The sequence below is a fragment of the Psittacula echo genome (assembly GCF_963264785.1).
Source record: "Psittacula echo genome assembly, chromosome: 1".
Taxonomy (NCBI): Eukaryota; Metazoa; Chordata; class Aves; order Psittaciformes; family Psittacidae; genus Psittacula; species Psittacula echo.
This window is the reverse complement of record NC_137735.1, coordinates 51,886,885-51,912,953: the sequence shown is the minus strand read 5'-3', so window position 1 is coordinate 51,912,953 and position 26,069 is coordinate 51,886,885. Positions and strand designations below refer to the sequence as shown.

At 43.1% G+C, this 26,069-nt stretch overlaps 1 protein-coding gene across 4 annotated transcripts in view; it reads right to left on the bottom strand.

The window, feature by feature from the left end:
• Positions 1-17,225, bottom strand: part of PDLIM5 (PDZ and LIM domain 5) — a 122,673-nt gene extending 105,448 nt beyond the window's left edge. For all 4 annotated transcript variants that reach the window (XM_080622033.1, XM_080622034.1, XM_080622035.1 and 1 more), the window contains exons 1-2: positions 17,171-17,225; positions 14,307-14,442 (exon numbers count right to left, since the gene is read on the bottom strand). In XM_080622033.1, the coding sequence (XP_080478159.1) occupies positions 14,307-14,402 (96 nt within the window). In that variant the 5' untranslated portion in view covers positions 14,403-14,442; positions 17,171-17,225. The remainder of the gene's footprint in view (positions 1-14,306; positions 14,443-17,170) is intronic.
• Between the last annotated feature and the right edge of the window lie 8,844 nt (positions 17,226-26,069).

The window sequence follows — 26,069 nt, the reverse complement described above, 5'->3', positions numbered from 1 at the left end:
ATTCTTGAAGGACAAAGAGAGCCCAAAGCTTTATCTGGTAAAGGGCTTATTCCACGTAGCACAGCAGTCTGGATTGAGTATACTCGTATTGGACAAATAAGCGTATGTATTTATCTTCCATCTTTTCTCATCTGTATATAATTCAGGCAGAAAAGACCCACCGCTTACCATCCACAGTGCTCAGTCTCATTATTTGACCACCGCACAAAACAGCACACTGGGCAGCCTGCCCACACCCACACATCTGGTAATCAGAGAAAGCAAATTATCAGTTCAGTTGTTATGCTAAAGCACGGAGGGACCTTGTCAGCATTTCTGGGAAGAAATTCATGAAGCCAACAACTCCCAGTCACCCGCTCCTCCCCATGCCACTTGGTGGTGACCCCATGGCACAGAGGGTGATGTGCCAGCTCCTTGCATGCAGCACACCACATCCCAGTGTCTGCTGAAGTCCCAAGCAAGACATTCCCACACACCTCTGCTGAAAGCCCCTTCCACCCTTTAATGCTCCGGACTCGTGGCAGCTTGTAATGCTTCATGAAAACTAATGGAAAAATACTTCCCCTAGAGAGCAATCTGTCAGAGGAGAATTCATTTATGACCTGGCTAAATGAGCTTCAGGGGATGGAGGGCTTCCTGGCAGGCAGGAAGAATTATTCAAATCCCACTTGATTTTCCCCCCTGCCATTCTTTTGCCTTGCCTGTGTTGCCACCAGAAGCTGGAGCCACCATTAATAACCAGCCACTTTGCCCTACTTATTTTCCTAACAGGGTCAAATTCTACTACACATGCCATGCGCTGTTTATTCCTGAAGGTCTCGAGCCAGCCAGCTGCTCTGCAATTCACTTTCCCCTACCACATATACTTGAAATCACATACACTATGTCCCAATAAAACAGCTTTTAGACAGTCAGCAACACTTTTGTCACTATGTAATCAATTTAAATACTTGGATTTGATGCACCATTGTCAGAAACATGGGAGATTTAACATGTTGCCCGTTTAATTATACACACAAATCAAGTTATACAAGATCTGCAAAAATTTGGTTTGGGAATCAGGAAAAAACCCAAACGTGAGAAAAATATTTGGCACAGCTCTGTACCCTACAGTCCTGAAATATTTATAATGCTACTTGACCGTATGAGCTAGCACTGCCACCCTCACACATTCAAAACCCATGAGTCAGGCCCTAGAAATAAGGAGCGCTTTTTAATCTCAGAATTTTAATGCCAAGATACACTCCGAGGTTTCGCTGGGTTATTCAACTTACTTTTCTTGACTCTTCAATGCAACACTGAAGAATTATTTTGGCGATTTAAATCAAAACCAAATTTTGATAAACGCACACCAATGCAAAGAACTCGGAGTTTAACAGCACCCCTGCAACACTGCCCTCCTAAAAGCTCCCAGTGACACTCAGGTATGGCACCAGCAGGAGTAACTCTGATTTCCTCTACAATCTCAACTGTAGCAATCTTCCCACAGACCCTCCCTTCAAAGGGCTGCTTTGGGAATATCACTCCAGCATGCAGGAAAACAGCAAAAGAGGTCAAAGACAGCGATAGGTGGTCCTGAGTAATGTCCAGCTAGGGTTACTGGTGAGGATCTCAGAGCACTTCCTCCTTTTTATGGGAGGATTGGCAAAACAAACCTGGCTCTGCTGTAAATGCAGTGTGGCTCCTCTGATTACTTAGAGTCCATTTTAGTTTAAAGCCTTTCAACAACTTTACTCCTCCTCTCAGCATGAATGAAAGGGATGGGTAACGGTTGAAATAGTATCTTTGGGGTGATTTTTAACCATCACTTTGCTTTTAGATTGCATTTACTGCTGAACAGAGATCAACCCAAGGAAGTTGCTACTTTCTTTACAAAGCCGTTTAGCCCTATCACAATGTTACAACCTTATGGGCAAGTGAAACCTAAACCCTCTGTGCTCTCCTGAACCAGAATGGCCCGAAGTAGCTGAAGGAGTATAGCTGCTACTCTTGCCACGAACCTGGGAGAGCAACAGGATTTTTGTGGCAGGCTCCAAAAAACAGCTCCATGCATGGGACTTCATGAAACTGAAATATATAGTTAAGTCTACACATTCAGGGTGGTCACATGCCTGTCAGGAGAGTAAAAGTCAGAAGCCACCTCTAGACCCATCTGATCACCTCTCATGTAACCCCAGCTACAGTATTTTCCCTGAAGAAGTCAGTAGTGCTTTTTGGGTTGGCAACCCAAAGGGTGCATATGCTGCTGAAAACATCTATGCCTGTTTAAGAAACCAGTGGTATCCAAGGTGCTCTCTGCTGCATAAAAGAGCAGCTTGTTTCTCGATGCTGAAGCATTTCCTGCAATTGTACCAATAACGCAAAAGAGATGCCATGCAGCCTTGCTTTTCTAATTGACAGAAGCCCAGTGCTGGGCACAGTAAAACCAGGAATGCTACAGTCTGGCAAGGACTGGCACAGTAAGAGAAAATTAGAAGGCAAAGGATGGTTACAGACTTATATGCAGTACTTAGTTCAAAACAAAAGCAAAATATCCCTATAATCTTATACCATGCAGTATACAGAACCCAAACCCTTGATCATTTGTCATTTGGAGATTTCTGACAATTATCCTGTATACTTGATTTTAATAGTTTTGTGGGGTTTTGTAGTTTGGGGGTTTGCGTTTGTTTGGTTTTGGTTTTGTTTTTTTTTTTTTTTTTCCTCCACCTAGCTCTTATGATTCCCTTCATTCTTATCCCATCATACACTTCTTTGAACCCTAAGCTCTGTTAATGGCACAACTAATAATGGTTTCTGAACAGCATTCCTCTTAAATCATAACTAACAGCAAAAAACACCTGGTAGACTTATTTCAGCAGTAAGAAAGACATCCTCGGGCTAAGGAAAGCAAGGGGAGGGAAACTGAAGCCAGTACAAATAATGTTCTTGCAAAACTACCTTCCTCTTTATGCTAAAACAGGTGACAAATTGAAAGACTCAAATCTATTTGGCATAAACTCAAAAAAACGGCACTAGAAAACCAACTCTTGAATCAACTTGAGTGGTTAGCAATCTTAGGTATTTCCTAACTCTTAATGCCTATTGTTATGTATTACATTTCCCAGAATTGATACTAATATTACATAAACGTCATTGCATCTAAGTCTAAACTATTTGCATGGCACCCCTCTGAAGCACAGCAGCTACACATTCCACAAAGCTTATCTTTACCCCCTCATTCTGAATAATATTTTTTTTCCATGAGGGATTCCCCCTTGTGAGGTCTCACCTCTCCCCATATTCCTACAGAAGTTTCTTTCAAGGGAAAAAGTCCACGCTGCAGGACAAAAGGTGACTTATACAAGGCAATCATCAGCAGAGCAAAGCAGAACAGGAGAATCTCTACAAATCATCATTTGGTACCCTGGGGATACGTTCTTTGCTAAAGAGAGCAACAGAAGTCAGAGAGCAGGAATGGGAATCACTGAGCTAACTGAACAGGCGTGGATTGGGATATGCAATAAAACCAAGTACAGAGTTGCGCACATGGCAAGTGAGTGACAGGAGGAGGCATTCAGTGTTACTAAAAGCACTCGAGGCACTCCGTCCTGCTGATGAGGTCAGGAGCCAGTTGACGTCAATGGCTAAAGCATCCAGAACCATGTACTTACACTGCCTCCATCACCATGCCAAAATTGTGCTTACACTTGCAAGGAGGAAGCAGGGCGAAAGAAATCCAGTAGTTTAGCCTTCTCTAACAGCAGGAGTTTACAAAGTAAAGCATCAACACTGACTGGTTTGCCCTAAACCCTTACTTCAACTGCTGTAATCAGAGTTTCCTGTGAGCAATTTCCAGTTATTTAATTCCACACCATTCAGCACAGAGCTATAAACTGATCTGGGCTGTCAACTGCAACAACAGTTTTCATCAGGTCAGGTATCAAAACAAATAAACATCATTTGAAGTTTTAATAATCAGCAGTTTCTACATTTTAAAGTTCAAGTGTAGATGTGTCAATGGAAGAAAACGCTCTCGCAGATTAGACACTTGACCGGCCCAAGAGTATCACGTTCCCTCTGGAACAGACAGATACTGGCAAGTCTCCAAGATCTAAGTGCGCATCTCAAGGTGTTATGGCTAACAGTCGCTGGCTAATGCACCTTTGAGAGAAAACAGAAAGTTGGCTGGGAAAGGTCTCCTCCAAGCAAGTCAGTGCTTCTTTCCTTCTGGTAACAACAGTCTGAAGACCCAGCACTGCAGGATGCTAAGCAGCAATGTACATCTCCATAGGCTGAGCCTTAAGCAAGAGTCAACTCACGGATGCAATTTGTATGCCTAAAATTATACTTCTGCAAGCGTTTTTGCAGCGCCAAGGCTTGGGTTCTTTGCATTTACTTATGCTCATTTATTTATGAACTTTATGCTCACTCTGCACAATAGCAAGATAATTTAGTTTACAAATTGAGTATGCTTTCAAAGGAAATTCATGTCAGCCCCTGCTACAGTGACTTTTGCTTATAGCCAGTTGCCAAAATACGACAACTGGAAAGTGGAGAGAATAGACTGCATCCATAGCTGACAAAAGCTGTAATTTAATAAACATTCAGTGGCAGTTTTCACAGCTTAGTACATTGACAGACACGTCCTAGCAAGTCTGGCTTTGGTACTCCAAATTGTACTGTCCCCAGGTATGTGCCCCTACCATTGTGACAGCAGCCCCAGCTCCTGTTGGGCTAAGCGAGCTGCACCAGTCCCACCTACTATTCCTGCTTAGGGCACTGAGAGAAAGAGTTTCATCCATAGAGTTACTTTGAGCTCTGACATTTTCTTCTGCCAGCCTTCTTCAGCCAGTGACTACCACTGACAGAAGGGTGGTTGCTAATTCATGCACAAGAAAAGCATTAGTTTTTCTTATGGAGCTTATTGCCATTTTAGTGAACTACCAGTGTTTTGGGTTCCCCCCACCACCACCATCACACACACTCCCCTCTGTGCATTAAGAAAAAATTTAAAAAGAACAAGAACTCAGGCTGCCAGATAGGATGCAATGCTGCCTACTCTCCAACCACTACTGCTTCCTTTGCAAGGTTGATTGCATCCCCTGATCACTATCTACATTGCACTTGATCAAGCCATAAAAAGCCCTTTGCAAAGTACCAGCTAACTGTCCTCTGAGGTTGGATTATATTCTGCTTGTCAGAATACATATTTGGGGGGATGCCTTTTCATTCCTGAATAATTGCTAGCAAACCACCTTAGACACTAAGCAGAGAACACTCTTACTCAGTCTGGACTCAAAACACTGTGACCAGACCAGATGCTGCAGAAAGCCAGGAGGAAACAAGGGAATTTACCAAGATGTCTTCAAGCTATACAGGCCTTCCATTTCCCTACTGATCTAATAAAAGCAAGCCCAACCTAACTTCCACAAGCTCTCTGGCTTGTAGATCTCCACTGCTTGTTGGTTTGGTTTTTTTTTGTTGGCTTTTCCTTTTAAAGGCATATGGTGAAGAAAACCAGAACAGCATAGAAGGAATTGCTGAGACACATGAGCAACTTGGAAGCAAACAATTCCATTAGTCTACCTTTCCGTGTCTTTCACAACACCAGGATAAGCCTAGAACCAAAAAGAGAAGAGGCAGAAATCGCTGGCAAGAAGTCCTCACCCTCCCTCCCCAAAAAAACCCAACAGTTCTTACCTCTTACTTGATAAGAAAAGTTTCACTTACTAGCAGCACCGGACTAGAAACTATGCCTGGCTTGTCATGTATCAGATGTACATTAGGAAGAAAAAGCTTTAATAACACATAATAGTAAAAACTTTGAGAATAGGCTGCTCCGTCTGGCAGAGGGAATATTTGCACAGCAAAGCTGCCTTTCTTTTAAGGGTTCTAAACAAAAAATGTTCTATAGCTAGAGTTTGCACCAGATAGTTTCGTATTTACAGCATTCTGCCTTCACTCGACAGAACTCCTTGTTAAAAATCTCAAATGCTATCATAACCAATATGACACCATACTTAAGAGACACACTTCAGTCAATTTCTGCACAGGTTTAATAGATTTTGGGTGTAAAAACATATACCGAGAATCCAATTACATTCATAAACACAAAAGCTTAAAAACCAGGGAGTTCTACCTTTCTGAAATTTATGGACTCTACATTAATCCAGATCTAGCATATAAATAACTATTCAAACCTTCCAGAGCTATGAAATAATTAACACAAAATAAATGTTTCTGGTACCTTCCTGTGTTAAGTACTTCAGATTGTTCAATCACTTGTTAGGGAAAGAACTAGATACCGCATTAGGTCATCCCTTAATATAGGCCAGGGTAAGTCAAACTTCTTTCATATCCAGTTAACATGCAAACCATTTGACCTTTCCAACAGGACTACTAAAGACCTGGCAAGATCCACTTCTTATCCTATGGGACTTCACACAAGGCATTACATTTTACTTCAGGGCTTTGTTACAAGCACAGCTGACAGCAATTGCAAGAGTTCATACTTTCAACTACATACATGACATTTTCTCTTGCTTTTACTAAGCTTAGCTGTTTAAGCTGAGGCTTCTAATGCAAGACTAACTCAGAATACAAAAGCTGTAATAATAATCCACAATAAAAAAATATTATGAACTATTCCATTTGAAATTTTCTGGTCTACACTAAAAGAAACACCAATCTCAAGTGATGCATAGCATCTTCCCATTTTAAGTGGGGACTCAACACTTGGTACACCTTGAAGCTTAATAGTGTACAGGCAGAAGCCACCAGGCTGCACAGAATTATTAATTTCACTCCAAGTTTTCTGTATCATAAAACACTGAAGACTACTATTTTCCCTGTTAAGTAAAAATAAAGTGACTAACAGCAGAAGTCTCTTTGTGCTCTGCGGCTGCTTACTCAGTAGTTTTGATACACAGTTTATTCCATTGGTGTAGCACTTATTCATTTGCTTTGAGGGTGTGCATCATGATACAGTCTTCAATTTGTAACATGTTAGTTTGCCTCCCTACTACCTCTCTACTTGGGCCAGCATACACAAAGAACTGTGTGGTGGGAACTGCACTGGTGTCACAAAGTGACAAAAGATGAAAAGCTACTGTGTGTGGAACACCATCTCATTAACTGACAGTGTTGAAAGGCAAGTGATGAGCGAAGCTGAGAAATGGAAAAAAGAGGATGGGAATACCCTCATGCAGTGTTACGCGAGTCATTAAAATCAGGCTTTTACAGCCTGTCCGTTAAGGGTGGCTTGCATTCCCAAACTTGAAACCTTAGGTCTGTTCTGCTGAAGTGGTTAGTGGCCATGGGCATTTGCAGCTGGCCTGTGCTTCAGTAGCAGTCAGTCACAGATGGCACCTGCCCCTACTCACAGCTGTACCAAAACTAAACAGCATCCACATTTTGTTTCTCTCTTCCTCTGTTGCCCATTCCTACTCTTCCCTGAACTCCATTTCCCTGTTTATTTAGTTTTAAGCAAGTAATTAGAGAGGCTGCTCTTGCAGCACAATCACAGCACAAGCTTCTAATGCCTTCTGGCTTTTTTTTCCCTCCTTTTCAGAAGACAGGACTGAACTGCCACAGCACAGCATTACTAGTGTGACTACACTCACGAAGAAAACCCTTTCAAGATCAGTTCATAGAAGCAAATGAAATCACAAACCTGATCTACCAGCAAACTTGTCTGCTAAAACCGTCATAGCCCTAATCTTGACACATACAGCTCACAATCACCTGCTATCATATCTACAGCAATAGCTTGTCTGCATTTAAACCAGACTAGCAAAGTTAGTGACACTCAACCTCTTACCTATCAGCTCTGCCTTCAGCAGCACACATCAGAGCAGCAGGAAACTATAAGCTTCTAAACACAAGAAAGGCAAAGCACGGCAACTCCTAAACGCAATACATGTCAACATGGTAACTGAAGCCCTCAAAGGACTCTGTGCCCAAAGTTCATAGACCTTTTCTTCCACTCATGTCAACTCTTCCAAGAAGAGATAGCACAGCTCTTCACAAATTCAGCTTGAGGACTTCTTATTGTTAGGGAACCTAAACAGATACTTTTGTCATATTTTCCCTACTTTTACTTCTCTGAAGACTTGAGTCATTCGAAGCCTCATGTAACACTGGCCTTCTGAGTGGCATCTTTTTCTTCCAACTCTATTCTTGTAAGAGCCACCTATGGAAGTAAATGTACTTCTACTTCTCATATCTGTTCAAACAAGCCTCAGCCTCCATTTTTCTTCTTTTTGACCACTGGCAGGAGGAATATCACCTTTCCCATATTTTCACTGCTTTAGGCACACAAGAGAGTTTTCTCTCACACTTTCCCTTATATTGATAACACATGAAATCTATTCTTAAAAAGTCAAAACAAATGAGGGAAAAAAAAAAAGCCAACAATGTTATCTCCTGGCTCCATACCAAAGGCAAACAATCAAACCTTTCAACACCATGTCTCTTCTCACAATGCCTTCTGATAGCCATCAGCCAATGAATAATGAGAAAAATAGTTACACTAAAAATAGCATCTCCAAACGGTGGGGAAGTTGACAGAAGCTGTCAGGCCTCTAGGGCCAGATACTCGCAAAGAAAACATGCCTAATTTCTTTGCAGTTACTATTCAATAAATGGTCCTGCTTTTTGGCCTCTGGAAGAACTGCCAATTTTGCATCTGCTCTGAACATCTAATCAGAGTTTATTTTTTCCACTACATCTGTCTTTGAGAAGCAGACACTGCAAACAAATACTTTAGTTTTTCCATCATGAAGTATTTAGCTTGTCCTTCTCATACTGTAACTAAACAGTCACTTCCAAGGGGAAAAAAAGAGTTACAAGCATTTTTTAATGTAAAAAGAACATGTTCACACATCTAATCAAATACCCTTCAGCTACAAACTCTTTGGTTCCTTTCCCCCCCCAGTACAGCCAGATTCACTTTTGGGGCAATGACATCAGTAGAGGAACTATTTTAAAATAAGTTAGCTTCCTCCATGGTCTGAGGAGGTTCTCTGACAAATAAAATCATGAACAGATGAAATGCAGACACTTTTCTTCAGCCTCTTCTCCCCCGTACCTCCCCCTCTTTTTCCCACCCTCATTCCAGTGATGATCTGTCTTGCTTTAAACTGCATAGCAGAATAGACAAGCGAAGGGAAACAAATGGTCTGGGGAAACACAGCCCTTCTTCCTATCCTTCAGCACAAGAGGTTAACCAGTGGTGAGAAAAGAGGCAGTCAGGAAACAATGTGCCAACTGATCTCTCGTTCCATCTTCAAGTTAAACTAAAGAAGGATGCTGCTTGCAGGCAACTACACAAGCTCTGAAGCACTGACTAGCACTCTGAGGACTTCAAGAAAACACTCAAACCACTTGTGCATCTGTGAGCTTTACAATTGTCCATATTCCACATGGTTCTCAAAGAAAAAACTCTGCTCCTTCAGGACCTGGTGCAGAGAGGATGCAGACTTTGGCACTGGTAGCCCATTTGTCATTCTCAGTATTTTTGCAGTAAACCACATCTTGTAAACAGAATTAAACAGAGCAGAGTAACACTTCTTCATGTATGCCTTGGCTAATCCCATTTATTTCATAAGCACTGATGGCTCCCGTAAAACACAGCATTTATTGACCTAGGAGCAGGATCAGCAGGTAGGTGCTATGACTACTGCCGGTACCTTTGACCCTGTGCCAGGAAGTTGCAGTAGTGGAATACATCTTCAGCTGTATTTTGTGCAAACCATCACAACTCGGTAGCAGATCAAACCAGCACAGCAGTGGCAGCAGCTGCCAGTTAGAGCTTAGTCAGTAGCGTCCAGGATGGAGCATAAAGTTACTGACACAATCATCACTGGCCAGGCCACCAGTTGTTCCAGTTTTTCTCTCCTATTTCACATGCCTGCTTGAAAGACCATTTCCGCAATCCGTTCTCACCCTCCCCTTCCCCCCTTCAATACCTTATTTCACACTTACAAAAAACCCCATGATTTTACCCAAAATTACACACTTGGCTTAATAAAAAAATTCATGCAAACACAAGGGCAACGGTCTCAGCCAGACTCCAGTCAATCAAAGCTGACATGCTCTAGGTACATTCAATGCACCATTTTCCTTTATTATCTTCTCATTGACATTATTTGCACACGTTAATACCTTTAAAACAGCTTGCTTCCAAACATTAAGGTGGCCAAGGCCAAACCCCTGAATAAGCAAACACTATGCAAAACCAGTCATACATGCTCCACCCATTGGCACAGTTTGCTGGGTAACTATGTATGTACATGGGCAGGAAGGAAGGAAAGCAGGAGATAAAAGGAGGCAACTTCTCTGACAGTGACGTCCTGATACCACCATGAAGATACTTCAATATGTTCACATGGGATGAATACCAAGCAGTTGATGCATTGACTGATAGCTGAATGCAATGTGCTCCCTACTTCATCCCAAGGTGGGCTGGCTGCTCTTCCACCTACTCCTTGGTGGTTCTGCTTGCTGACATTCATCATTGTGAGCCTCCCATCAACTATAATCTTGCAACACCACCACAGAAAAAACACTTGAAAAAGATGAAATACTGAAAACTTAAAAATTGCAAAAAGAAAGGATCATTCCTAAGGTTTGGGATTTTTGTTTGTTTTCCAGGGTGGGTTTTTATTTGGTTTGTTTTTTTGTTGTTTGGGTTTTTTTTGTTTCTTTGGGTTTTGGTTAGTTGGTTGGGTTGGGTTTTTTGTTGTTGCTTTAGGAGGCAAAGTGACCAGTGAAGCAAGAAGAAGCTGGGGGAAAATACACTCAAAGAAGTTGCAGTAGAAAAAACAGAGCTGTCAGTCAGGTCAAGTATTTCAAGAAGACACATTCCATTTCATTCTTGCATGAGGAGAAAGACATATAGCAAAACATTTTCTGAAGGAAGTTGACTAGAGTTGCCACGAGGATTAAACAAAAAAGTAACTTTCAAATGAAGGAAAACATCCCATGTATTTGCATTAGGTGGAAGGGTATATATTGTACACAGGCTACATTACTGCTCAAATCAAGGTTTCACTTCAGTATTTCCTTGTTTCTAGTGGTAAATGCTGCCATAAACCAGAGACAAGTACTGTTCAGAGACTGCACAATCTCCCATTCTACAAGTACCACTACAGAATAAACTACCTGGAAGCCCTACAGTAGAGTTATATGTGGTGGCCTGAGCTACTTTAACACCTAGCTATCAATAAAAGATATAGATCTACTACCTCAGCCCACCCTTTATTCCTGGTTGAAGAGTAAATATGTAATTTTTTTTACATTCAGGGCAGCTTCCTTCCCACTGACCCCTCTTCAGTCAGATCCATACCCACCACCACACTACCATCATCACTTCCACCCCACATCAGCTTCCCAGTGTTGAATTCCTGACCTGCATAATGGCTCTGCAGGGCTCAGACGCGTGCCTTTGCAAGGTAAGGAGAAGGACTGTGAAAAGCCACCCTGCTGAAGTCCAACCAGATTCAAGTATATATAAAAGGCACTGCAGGCATTTTTGTTGTGCAGATTTATGTCACTAACTATAAGGCTATATACCCAACATCACATATATTACTTACCATGAAATGTGTACAGCTGTATAAGTATACACAGCAACTATAAAGCACAAAGAGAGCTATATAAAGTGACTGACTCAACCCTGCAATAGCTGTTGCTATTGGTTATACTGCAACCAGTCTACAGTATACTAGCTCATGAAAAAATCAAATCCTACTGCTACTCCTGTGTTAATGTTAACCTGCTACACTTTAGCTAACATTAAGAATTTCAACTGAAGAACACAAACCAGGCTTGGTTTACCTTACAGAGGCAACAAGGGATACACTCATTAAAACTGCATTCTGTACAAAGCTACCTAACTTACTAAAAGCTTTCTCCAAAGAATCACATGAGGCCTTAAATTGTTCAAATCATTAGTAAAAAGTGATTAGCTTTTCAGATACAAGGGTTTCTAAAGCTGTTTATTTTCTGTGCTTCGTACATTGTACTTTATTTGAACTTAATTTCAAGGAGTTTAAACTAAAGCAGGAAATTAGCCCTCAGCAGTGCAGCCAGATTCATCCTCAGCATCTAGAGGACAAACTAAAAACAAAACAAAACAAAACCAAAGAAGTTCTCCTTGCCAAAGAACATAATTCTGCTTTCTCATTACTGTTTTGCTAGAATAATTTAATTAGCAGCCTTCGGACACAGGAAGTCATTTATGCTTCATCAGGAAAAGAAGGGCTGGAGGGGTGTGAATGGTACGCACTGTTCTAGCATACCAGGAACGCAGCATTGAATTCTTCCAGCTATCAGGCCAAAGCTGGATTGGCATACCAGAACTAAGCACTTTTTTAATCCAAAGGAGAGAAAACAAAACACGCACCATTTTTTTGGCAGTCTAATATTTGCATACTCTTACACACATAACTGCAAGTAAGAAGAAACAGTTCAGCTGTGGAGCAGTGCTAAGGTACAATAGCTGAATTGGTTATTGTGCTTTCCCATTCTATGCACAAATTAAAGTCCTAAAATCACCCCAGTCCACATCTTTCATTACATTCTGCTTTTGCGGGCGCTGACATTTGTCATCAGGGAATCCCATAACTGAGGCTTTTATATGTAGCTACTTAGGCCAATTCCACTAGGCTACTCCATGCGACAGCATATTTGATTCCTGCAATAAGGTAGTAGTCTAGACTAATTTCAACATATGTTTCCTCTTTAGAGGAAGGCTGCTTAACAGTGGGACTGTATGGTAGATCTCCAGGACTGCAAAGGCTCCTACGAAAAAAGTCCTCCCCTTCCCTAAAACTAGCTGTTTACTAGGGTTTACCACCTCCAAGCACTTAACTGCTCATCAGTACCATGTACGAATACCCTATGTAGGCAGGAGCCTATGCTTTTTCAAATCCTTGTTATGACAGCACTTCTACCATCAAATCAGAAGAGCATTATACGTAACCCTAGTTCAAATTTCTCATTACTGTAGGAGTAACCAGCTACTGAACATGAAACTGAATTACAGTTTAGCTTGAAAATCCCTGGAATTTGGGAATAAACTGCTTCTCAACCCCCTTCTGGCTCAGATATCATCTGTACTCATCTGTACACAGGTATTTCTACAGCTCTCCAGTTCATTTTAGCCATGTAAAAGTAATTCTGCACAGCCAAACCGTATTTTAACTTCACCAGCATAATCCACCAGCAGATAGAATAAGCTAAGTTTAAATGAACTGGCAGGGTTTGAATCACTAGTTGAGGCTAGCTAAAAATATTCCCATGATGCATAAACCCAAATAGAAACCTGCTCCATCTTCCAGGGCAGTATCAATTCTGCAGTTCCAACAGGTGTAAAAATAATTCATCTTTGTCACTAAACTACACGAATATGCAGGAGGGAGAGGAGAGCTGTCAACAGACAAGAGGCCATTGTACATAAATGCTTCCACACTGCAAACCAAATTTAAAGGTGCCAGAGTACGGAGCCATCAGGAACCAGTTTCTCTACCCAGAGATTTCCAATGATCCTATAAATTCAATACTGTTTGTCCCCATATTTCATATGAGGAAGGCTTTGAAACTCAGCCTGTACTGAAAGACCAGCCTTCCTTGAAAAGGTGGCTTTAAAGTAGGAAACTATTTAGATAGTGCCCGGGTACAAAAATCACATTTGTTTTGATTTAGTTCCTCAAATCCTTTGAATACCAGTTCAGAACACATACACTATAAAACACTCATGAGAAACTGTCACGTTCACTCAGGCACATACTGATGGACTGCTATTTACAGCTACTGCCATTTAAGTGCCTTTTTATTGTAAATAGTGGGATTTGCAAGCACAGACACCAGGAGATCCTCAAGCTTCTAAGAGCTGCTGAATAAACAAGGGTAACCTGAGTGATTTTTCCCCGCTGCCTCCTATCTGAACTGCACAGACTCAGCCCTGCACAGAAAATTGCCTGTTTCCTGCCAGCCTCCAGCCTCTGCATCAGTGTTTTCTGGGTGGGAATTAAAGGGTGGCTTCTTTTCTTGTTGCGTAAATAAATGCAGATAAAATGACCATTTCGAGCAAACACATCCTTCCTAAAATAATTTTGCTGGAGCCTTCGGACAACACTGATTTATTTTCCCAGCGTCTTCCCTCTCCCCACCCCCACCCCCCCCCCCAACCAGCCCTCCATGCCACAGGGCAAGCTGAGCCCTAGCAACTCTAATGGTTTTGCATACTTACATGTGAAGGTTGCAGGTTGGTCACAGCATAACAGATACCCACATGCAGGCAAAGAGACACATGCACTTACCCGAGAGATAGATAGAGGCACGTTGAAATCCTTGCCCCCTTGAAGCCTGAAACCCCAAGGAGCCGGGCCGACCAAAGACACGCTGTAGTTGCTCATGTTGTTTAGTTTTCAAGGATCAAATCCAAAGAACTGATGCCTGTGGAAGCGGATTAGAGTTTTAAATTAAAGACTAAAAAAACAAAAGGCACTGCCTACCACTTTGAAAGCCTTCTTTCTTTATCTTTTCCCCTGCATAGTATAAAACCAGCCAATAAATACGCATCAGGTTGGTGATTACTTGTGCTTATTCCTCATACGTTGTTTTCCTCCATAGTTTAGGAAGCAATGTAACTAGGGAACGTAACATGGACTTGGGACTTTGAGAACTTCCCAGCACCAGACATCTTGACAGCTACTTCTCACTAACATGGGGGGGAAAGTGGCGGGACCCCCAGCATTGAAGCTCATGTTAAAAAAGTTCAATGTTGAGACAAGCATGAATTGATAGTATCCCTCAAATCCAAGTACGGAAGAAATTAGCACTACTGGCACATTCATTTCTAACAAAATTAATATCATATGCTTCTATGTCATCAGCTCGAAGCTTGTCTCTAAACACATTATGTACTGACAGTTTCAAAACATCGCAGTTTTGAAGTTAATCAGAAGAAAATAAAAGCCCTGTGACTTCTTTATTTTTATAGCATTAGCTTCATATTGGTAGAACAATGTAACAGACAAAACGGATCTTAAAACCAACCCTCAAATGAAAGCCATGAACTAAAGTGAAATACCCACAGCCACAACTCAATATTGAGGAAGCAAAACCCAGGCATCTCCCTCCTTTTAAACTACCTTTAAAAGGCGACTGAGGCACTTAATTGCCGTTCAGCGCCAAAGATAAGGGCTTCAGTTTCACCTCAGATAAGTAATGTTACAATGACATCTTAGGTAGTGGATGTTGTCTATTTTTGTATGGTTGCAGCCAGGCAGGAGCACACCAGGGCGGGCTGGTGTAAGACTACACCGAGGCACAGCCTGATTCCATACTCATATAGGGACATTTAAGGTGGACCTTATTCAAGCAGAAGCAAGCAGGCTGCAAACCCCACTGGGCCCACCCTCACAGACCATCAGAGCAGGTCTGTCATGCAGCCTCTGTCAGTGCAGGGATGCACACTTAATGTCACCCCCAGAGAAATCCAGGAGTAAGAGAGATCCACTGCTCAGACAAGATTCCAAATCAAACGGTAAACTTCTTTCACATCAATGGCCATGCAGGTAACCAGAACACAGCTGCTGACATTGGGCAGAGCAATATATATATATATATATATATATATATATTAGGAAACTGAATTCGGAGTGGGTACCCAGCCAGTTCCTGACATGCATGTTGGCATCCAGCAAAAGGACAGCTCTGACCCTAGGCGCCCAATAAACCCACCTCTAAAAGTCTCAACAAGCACCAATGTACAGAGGGGAAACACACACTGCTGAGCTTTTATGTGGCTGAAGAGGAAGAAAAGAAACAAAAAGCCTCCACCAAGTTTCAGCTAGGACTCCTAGGGGGCTCGCTCAACACTAAAGCTAGGCTACAAGTCATTTAATTGCTCTGTGCACCAAATCCCTTATAAAAAGAGGACTTTAATTAATCACAGATTTCTTTCCATATAAAAACACGAATTCTTTTCATTCCCTCTAAATGAAATCCACCGCGGTGACAGGTCGCTATAAATTAGAGACTGGAGAAAAGCAAACCACAGCTAGTGACCAGCACACAAGCAGTTCATTGGCACGGGCAGAAAGCTTTACCTAGCAGCTGAAACTGAAGCACTTGTGCAGCTTTTTCTCTTTTTTTAATTAATAGCTAGTTACAATAACAGACCTAGGAAAAGATTAAACTCCATTAGAAAATACTACTGCTCTTTTCCACTTGTAGCAACTACAAACAGAAGGGAAAAGACTGCAGGCTGAAATACCACGCATCACACTCAGCATCACTCATCTTTCCTTTCTAATCCCTCGATTCTGCCATGCCTGCATCTCCAGGCTTAAACACGCACCAGAGAGGGCATGGCAGACAAAAGAGACCCACTCAAAGTTTAATTTAACAGACTTCTTAAAACACGCTAAAGCAACACCTCAAAAGAAAGCATTGCAAACCCACCAACCCCACTTGCATTGCGCAAACCAACCAGACAAGGGTGAAGTTGTGCAACTTTCATTTAGATGATCAAACGCTTGGGGGATCTCCTTCTGGAAGGGGGAATTTCAAAACGCAGGCAGAAACGCTCGCCTGCACCACTGCCCGTCAGAGCACTGAGCTGCAGGGGCCCAGGAGTGGCCAGAAGATCCCAGAAGCGGTCAGCGGGCCCCTCTACCCCCGAGGAGGAGTAGCGCCAGCACAAAACCCCGTACCCTTCGGCACTCCCTTCGCACAGCTTCTCCACCGAACTCTCTCTAAGCGCTCCGGGACGAGAAGCCTCACGGCCACCGCAGGCTGGAGATCAGAGAGCCCCACACAGCGCTGGTCTCGGTCCAAAGCGCCCCATAGCCCCGCTGGCACCCCGTCGTGTCACAAAGCCTGTGGAGCAGGGCACCCCAGAGCCCCAGCCTATTCGGCCCAGAGCAATGAACCACACAGGTGCCCCACGGCCGCAGGACAGAGGTCCCCGCGGGATTCCGAGCCGCTGCCCCCGGGACCGGGCGCTGCCCGCGGCACTCCACCGACAGCTCCAGCCCGCGACAAACCCGCTTTAAAAGAAATTGCATTAAAAAGAAAGTAAATTGAGATAAGCACCGTGGGGCTGTAGAAACCCCGTCCAACCTGCTGACTCCTTATTCCTCCCACCTACCCCCGTCGCAGCCGGGCCGCCACTCACCCCGTCGGCGCTGTGCGGCGCGGAGAAGCGAAGACACCCGCTGCGCGTCTGGGAGGCGACGGCTCCGTCTCCCCGATCTTGTTTTCACTTCCGTCTCCCGCCGCTCCTCCCCCAGCCCTGCCCAGCCCGGCCCAACAGCGACAGGACGGGACAGAACAGCGGGACAGAGCAGGGAAGGCTCTAAAGTGGCGCTCCGAGGCGGCCCCGGTTAAGTTATTGATTCACTTTTAACAGGGAAATGCACGCTTTCTCCCTTCTGTGCGTTACATACAAGTAACTCAAGGCGCACCTGTGAACGCGAGGGCGAGCCGGGAAGGGGTGGTGCTCCCCGGCTGCCGCCCCGGTCCCAGGTTCCAGTAAGGGGGCTGCTGTGCTGGGCAAAGGAGGGAGGGAAGGAGCTCAACCCACAAAGTGTCCCCCGAGGCAGCCCCACACTGCGACAAATGTACGATCTCTTCAGTAATAGCGGCTACAGCTGCAAGGGCAGCCCGCAGCAGAGCAGGAGACCTTAGAAAAAGAGAGTTCAGTTTAATGTGAGGAGTAACATGAGGACTGACAGGGATAAACTCACCTCCTGAAGCACATCAAGGTGGAGAACTGCAGCGAGGAAGAAGAGCTGTTCAAGCTAAAAGACATTGCTGCACAAGAGCAAATGGGTATAAAGTGGCCATGAATAAATTCAGCTCAGAAATTAGAAGAGGTCCACAAGCAAGGAGGAAAAAGGAGCTTTCTGGCACAGCCTCTCCCTGGTTCTAAGGTGATGCTTGATCAGGTTATGTGACATGCTTGCCTGAGAGCAGGAGAATTATTGAACACAGACTATCAGTTTGACAATCCAGAATCTCGCTGAGCAGGACAGACTCACTGGGAGAGCAGCTGCTGCCTCGCAGAACAGAGGAACTGGGCGAAGATGAAGCGATAGCACTTCAGTTTAGTGTAGCTGTATCTCACAGCTAGGTGAGGTTCGTGTCATACTTCATGTGTACTAAAAGTTATTACAAGTAGAAATGGTGTGAAAGAAACATGCATCTAGTTAGCAGTGCCATCAGCACTACAATTCCAAGGATTTCAATTCCCTCTTTAAACATGGATTTACTGTGGAGAAACAGTGCAGAAGAAAGCTTTAAATTCTTGTTTATCACCAGCCAACACAGCATGCAGTCCTTAGTATAGATGGCCCTGCCTCAGTCCTCTGTCCCCATCTAGGCGGGAGGCACTGCCCTTTGCTTTGACTGTCACCTACATAACCCAGAGGCCACGTTTGCCATTGCTGTGCCCATGCATACACTGGGTACAGATGTGATGCTGGGGCATGAGTCCGAAGCCCCAGGTGCCTGGGTGTGCGTGAAACCAGGGCCTGTCCAGTCCTCCCAGCCCTGTTTAGGTGAACCTTAACCAGGGGTGTTTTAACATTGTCCCTCTGAGCTGTGTGTCTTCTTAGTTGCTGTGATCAGGACAAATACATCTCAAAACACATGACAAAAATAAAAGCATCTAAACCCCACACTAATGCAGTCGAACCACTCTTTCAGAAATCTTTCTTCTTTACTCTGCTTTTTCCTATTAAGTATCTCTAATCAGGCAAAACTGAAAATCCCCATTACACACACACAGACTCTCTCACATGATTCTAAATCATGGAGGTAAAAATTACCCAACCCAGGGATTTCTCATTGTGTCACAGGGCCCTTAGGTCACTCCCATGCTGTTTTATTTATTAGAGTAAAAAAAGCTCCAGGACCCCACTCTCCAACATGACTCACATGACATCTCCACGGTCAGCGTGTCCCTACGCTGATTGCTTGGGTAGCAAACTGCTCTCAGCTCACCAGAGCGCACAGCCCATGGTTTGCTTGATTTTGCACTTAGCCACGCTAGGGAAAAACATCCTTTTCCACTTCCGTTCTCCAAAAGCCTTCAGCTTTTATTGGAGTAGCAGCTTGCCCAAGGTATCTGCACATGCAGCATCTCAAGACCATGTTACGTTAACTCATCAGGACTGAAGTAGAACTTGCAGAGAGACTTTTGCTGGTAGGTGCTGAAGCAAGTTTCATCCTTGGCAAGCCTGCGTGCACTCTGCACCATACGCACCCATTGCACCCAGGCCAGCACCACTCCCAGCTCAAAGCTGGCAGTCTCAGCCTTAAGTCCATCATCACTTTACTGCGGCATGATCCGTTTGTAACAAATGAATCTGCCTCCATAGACAGGGCACAGAATTAGAGGCAACTCATTAGTTTAAGATCTCTCAATTCTTGGTCATTTTTCAAATATGCTCCTCTTTGAGAAGAAGCTTTTCATTAGAGCTGAATAGTGAAACAAGAGATAGCGAGCTGAGCAAGAAACCTCAGGAGCAGCCAGAACTGTGGCCTGCCTGTTCTTCTTACCACCATAGGATTTTAGACAGAGCTTGCATTTTTCCCTCTGAACAAAGAAAGAAGTCTGGAAATTAATTAAATGCAGTTAGCCATGCAGATACAGCCTATCTCAAAATTACTCAGGCACTTAAGTCCCGTTTAAATAATAATGAAATGCCTTAAGTACCAGATAATGGGCACTGCAGAACTCTGACAAAGAATATCACCTGCGGTCCTGAAGTACAAAAAGGCACTCGTAAATGGAAAAAGCAGCCCATAAATTATGAACGTATTAACAATGCACAGTGAAATTATTCTCAATTAAGCAGCAGTTAATCTAACATCAGCTGCGTGCTACAGCACTGAACTACGAGCTGTGCTTTTATGGCACTGCTACTTCCGCTTTTGCTTTTTTTCCAAAGGTAAAGCTAACGCAAATATTTACAGTCAGCATATAGCTGGAGTTCAGTGCAAAGTAACCCTCTCTCTAAAGAGGGTAATGGGAATATCATCTATAGCCTAACAGCTTTTTTCCCACGCTGAAATAGCTTTCTGGCCAAACAATGAAATAAATTAGATAGTTCTAAGTGTTTCTGAGAAGCAGAAGCTGCAGTCAGCTTTTGACAGGGCAAGCTGTTATGTTTCAGTCATGGTGAAGCCCAAACTGCCCCAAACTGGTATCACAGAGAAGCACTTTCTTTTTGCTATTTGCTGGTGTTTTGTAGTTTGGCTGTTTGTGGTTTTTTGTGGTTTTGTTTGGGTTTTTTTTGTGGCTTGTTTGTTTGTTGGAGTTTTGTTTCTGGTTTTGTTTTTTCTTTCTTTTTCCTGTCCTGCTTTGGAAAGATACCCAGTGCTGAATTACATCCTCTCTCATACATCCTGTCCACCACAATAACTCGGGTTAGCTGAAAAACTTCCTTGTGCAGGAGGAGCCAGCACTGGGACACAGAGCAGCCAGCCAGGGGGTCAGCATCCAGCCAGCTGGGCAGCTACACTCACAGAATTCATTTTGGGGCAGCTTTGTCAGCCAAAAAAACCCCATGGTCGAGTTTACTCTTACTTGTCACCTCTTTTTTTCCGCCTCTTAGAGCCCTATGCTTCCTGTGGCTATGCTGACCATCTTCACTTTTCATCAGCCTGTTTGCCACAGGCATGTTTTCTTGCATAACTGCTTCTGCAGCTGCTGTCCTCTCTGCCTGCAGTTCACTCACCATGTCAGTGGTCAGGCCAGTTTTTAAGCCTGTAGCTTTCATCAGATTGAAACGTTACCGGCATTGGTCTTCCCACTTTAGACTGCTATCCATTAAAGCTTTTACTGCTATAAATTAATTTATGGCCTTTTTTGGATCCTGATTTCTTCCTTTTTAGCTTATCAATTTATTTTAGCTTTATTGGTGCTTTTTCTTTTTAAAGAAAAAAATAATATCTACTAATAAATTATTCTTTATTTATAATGTCCCCCAGAATCTTGGTAAATTGTGTAAACAAAGGAAATAAGTGTATGTTATTACTGGCCTCCTTTGTAGTGACTGAGTGGAAGCATCTGGAGCCTGGTCATTCATTGAGAAGCTGTAAACTAGGCAAGTCTGGTTTATTCCCTCCTTCTCAGGTAAAACAAGGACCACCAACGTGGAAGCCACAGCCCATGTTACAGGTCAGACATTTCCTCCTGGCAAGTCCAAATCAGTGAAGCAGGAACTAAATCTTTCAATCCTGGACAACACAAGAGCCTTTTGAGAAACTCCAGGTTACATACTGAAGTGTTAAACATGGCCTGTTTTAGGGAGTGAAACCAATGTGAAGCTTCTCGGTATATCACAGCCTGGACAGCTTCATCCTCAGTCCCGCTGTGAGGCGTTAGCTTCATTTTACAGATGGTAACCAGAGGCAATAAACATTTATACATGCAAGGAATCAACTGTCAAAGAACTGAAACCAGTCCTTCCAAATTCCTGTGCAGCTCCTAACTACTGGATTACCCTACCCCAGGCTGACAAAGCCCTTTCCGTTTCTTCAACTACAGTGATGCATGAGAAGGAAAAAGTAAAAACACCCCCAGACTTCATATTTACCATTCTTGACAGAGCCAAGCACATTACAGGAGTAACGCCTTCAGCCATCCACTCATACCTCTTGAAGCGAGCTGTCTGCTTAAATTTCCTTTTCCTTAATGGCAGGGAACAGTTAATGCAGAAATCTGTGGCTCGGTGTGGTTTAATTACAGTCCCTCAGCTGCGCAGGAATGTCTTGCTGAGTGAGGTCTTTGAGCTACATTTGACATATGCCGCAAACACCAATTAAGTAGGGTTTGGCAAGTAAACAGCCAAACTTTCAGAGTGATCCTTGCAGTTATTTATATTAATGCCATGGGAGAAGAGGTGCAGCTTCACCTATAATCTTTTATGTAATATATTGCCTTAGCGAGGGAGGGAGTGGGTGCAAGCTGTGGCATGAAGAGAGCTTTGCCTGACAGGTTGGGAGCAGCCTGGCACAGGGGTTTGGACAGGCGTCGCAGGAGAGAAGTGAGCAGTTTCCCTGTGTGATTCCTGCTGTCACCAGTAATTCACGCAGCCTTTTCACAAGACGGGTCTGTTCAGCAGTTCAAACATTGGCATACAGAAGACGCCTTTTGCAGCTCAGCCACTACTGCCCTGTGTCATCTTCACCAACCAAATCACTTCAGCCAGTTCACATAATTGAACTGGCACAAGGCTGAACATTGCCCAAACCAGTGAAATCACACAGCGTCAACAGATCTAACAATACATTTACAAGCATATGGAAATAAACTAAGGAGAAAAAAGAAAAATCAACATAGCTTTCCTGTTATGTTGACTTAACTGACCTGGATTTTATAACTAATTAGGTAAAACCATACAAAAACCTCTGCATGCAGAGAAACCTCTCTAGCCCTTTTTAACCACCTCTAGAGTTACATTTCTCTGGTAAAAAAAAGTAAAGAAACCAACCATAAGAGCAGCAAGATCTGAGAACACATCAGGGGAATCTTATTTTAGCTGCTGCCCACAGAAAAAAAAATATATATGTATTAAAGCAGCTAATAGTTATTCCCACAGTAAATAAAATACAGTTAATCCTTACTGACAGAAGGGAATGAGGAGAAAAAAACCCAAACAAAACAAAACACCAGGGAAGCTTATATTTATACATTTTAAGAATCTGAACCAAATTTGCACACACCAGTAGCATATTTCTGTGTGAGTTACATTACAATGATTTATTTGAGAAAAAGCCTGTTCCTTGTTGGCTTTGCCAGCTTGGCTGCCACATAGTATCTGTGTGTTATTGTCAGAAGAACAAAACCTGCATTGTGCCAGTATTTTTGGCTGACATGCCACACATAAATTAAGATGAGCAGGAGGGACAGAAGGGACGATAGGCACCTAACAGCATCCTGCATCCCTAACTGGCCTAAGAGTGACCTCTCTGTGTACTCCCTGGGTGGATGCAGGAGCCACGCAAACATGAATTGTCACCAGACCGAGCCTGAGCCTTTCCCTCCTGAGGTGCTACAGTGTTTCATCCCAATTAAATTTGCATCTTCCCAACTGAATTTACATTTCTGGCCCCAGCTGTTCCCATCAGAAGGCTGCCCTTGCCTCTGTTTGTTTTAATGGCCAGCAACCTGCATCTTATTTCCAGACTAAGTTTAGTCACAGACAAGTTTAAATAGTTTTTCTCCCTCACCACTGTTTCACTCCCGGGGTATTTTTAGATGGAAACCATATCCCCCGTCAACCTTCATTTTCCTGGACTGGACAAGTTAAGCTTGCCTTGCCTCCATTTCTAAGGAAAGATCACGGCAGCCCTGGCAATCTCAGAAGCCTTTCTTTAACACCTGTTCAGATTTGTATTTTCCTTGGACATGGCACATCAAAATCATATCTAGCGTCCTGAGGACACCTTACCGATGTCATCTTCTGTAATGGATTTAGTGTTTCCACTGGAAACATCTCGTTTGATGTGTTCTAGAATGACACTTCGTTCTTCTCTGAAGAAAATTGTATCAGTGCTCCAGAAGTAGCAGAGAGTTGGCAAGTTGATTCATTTCTTAATACTTCCATTTTCAGCTTACTGATGAGTAATCTCCATAAGTCTGCCTATGTCCTATATGCTTTTGAATTTAACTTGAGTTTTCATTCTTGCCATAACATTTTTTAGATCTTCCTCCCTCCTGATAGTGCCTCCCAACTTTTTATCATCCACAAACGTCATGAGCAAATTTGTAGTCTTTGTGCCTAGTTTAATGATGAAAATAATAAGGAATGATTCCAAGACCTTTTAATTTTATTTACCATATATTTTATACATATATATACACATATATAAAATCCATTAACTACCTTTCTGCCTGGTACTTTCTTTGCAGTATTACCTGCTCACCTTGTGTAAAAACGATGGTCTTCAGCAGCATAAGGATTGGAGCAGGACACCAGATGCTGTCCTAAAGCCCAGACAAACGGGATCTAACACATTCCTTTTGTTTATAATTGCTGCAATGAAGAAAGCTGTGAGGTTAGTCTGACATGAGCTGCCCTTGGCAAGCTCAAGCAAACTTGCTGAGAGGAAACCACAAATGTACTGCAAGTAACTGTAGAGGTGTTCAAACCAGAGCCAGGATCCAGCAGGAGTCACAGGCCACTCAGAGGTCTGAAGAAGGAAAAAGGAAAAGAGGAAACAGAGAGCACCAGTATTAAAATATAGAGAAGTTTCACGATGTCTTAGACACAAAACATTATCATGCCAGTATTGGCAAGGCAGCAGAAGCAGGGAACCTAGCAGTTTCATAGAATCGAAGAATAGTTTGGGTTGGAAGGGACCTTCAAAGGTCATCCAGTCCATCCAGGGACATCTTCAAGTGGATCAGGCTGCTCAGAGACTCATTTGTTTCAAAACTGGACAAGGAGCAAAAGAAAGATGGTGAAAACAGTATTTTAAAGTAGGTTTTAGGCTGTTAAAGCAAAGGCAAAAAACTCTTTTACACCGATGAAGGAAAGAGGAAAAGAAAGAAAAATCTGCTGTTGGGAGGCAAGTATCAATGCTTTTTGTCAGCAAAGTGGTGGTCTAACATGGATAAATCAAAACCGTGGATATCTGGGTTGTTCTCTAAGAGCTTATTTATTGTATCCACCTACGGAAAAACATATCAGCCAGCTCCTGTAGAGGATGGACAGTGTATAAACAACTGCAAGTGAAGCAAGACTTAAAGCAGTTGTCTTTACGTGCTGCCTTGTGCAGTCCAAAGCATCTGTGCAGCTATAGGTGGGACATGTAGTCAGGTTAATCAATCTAGGGATAAGCAGGAGCTGACAGTACTTTGGAGGAGTGTGAAGTGCCTGCAATGTATTAGCTGGGCACAGGCCTGCACTTTCCTTCTCTTTGTATGAAGACAGGTCTCCAAAGCGCAGGGATACAATCCCCTCATTATCTCAACTTTCATTTTAAAGAAAACATGACAGTGACAAGAGGATGGTACCAAATACCTTTTGCACAGTGTACGTGTCAAATGCCTAACTCAGGCTGCAGAGCAGTAGCTGTAGTGTCTGTGCTACATGATAAAAACCTATCGGAGACTAATTAAACCAGCTAGAAAGCTGGTGGAAGGGGAAAATAAGTGAAAATGTGCAGGGGAACAGTTGAAAGTTTTAGCCACCACCCATCACCTCTAAACTCATATTATTTCTGAAAATAGAGAAGCAGAAAGCTGGTAGGAAATGTTGATGCCAGTAGAAAACTTTCAGCAAATAAAGGGCCAGTGCCTAGTGTAAAACTGAGCTTCCTGAGCATGAGGAACGTGCTCAGACAGCCACATCCTAATGCTACTGCTCTGCTTTATCATCAGCTTGACTGAAACTTCAAAGCCTATTAAAATCAAGTAGAAACTTTCTGTGGCTCCAGCTCCTAAGTTTAAAACTGACACTGAGCTTTGTCTCGCATTTCACCTCTTCCCAGCCCGTGTAGTTCAATACCCCTTGTTAGCCCGCCTGGGATGTTTTCTGTCCATCTCTCTGGTGAACATTTGTCACCCGGGACTGCTCCAGCCCCTGCTTATTTTGTGGGGAAGGAATTTTGGCAGCGATTAGCTGAAGTGAGTTTCTGGACCTTCAGCCTGTTTGTTTGACCTGTGGAAGTAGGTGGCTAATTCAAGGACAATGGAAGCTGTCGTGTTACCTGTTTGCAACACGACATCAATCAGGGGAGAGCAGGAGTGAAGTCAGCCTTTCTGTTTTGATAAGAGGGTGGCCAAAGATCTCTGGAATGAGAGGCACTCCAGCAGCCACCCGGGCACAGGGACGCCTGCTATTTATACACCCTGGGGGCAGGGCTGGGAAACAAAGTTGTTCTTCTGCTACCATTTTATTTGCCTGAAACTGAAGGGGAAGGGCACAGCTTTTATCACCCAGAAGCGTGCACGAGCAATGCTCTTTTATTAACCTTTTTGGTTAAAAGAAGAGTTGTCAGTATAGCATTATGTTATATACATGTTATTATGTCCAAATATAATTTTGACTTTCAAAACC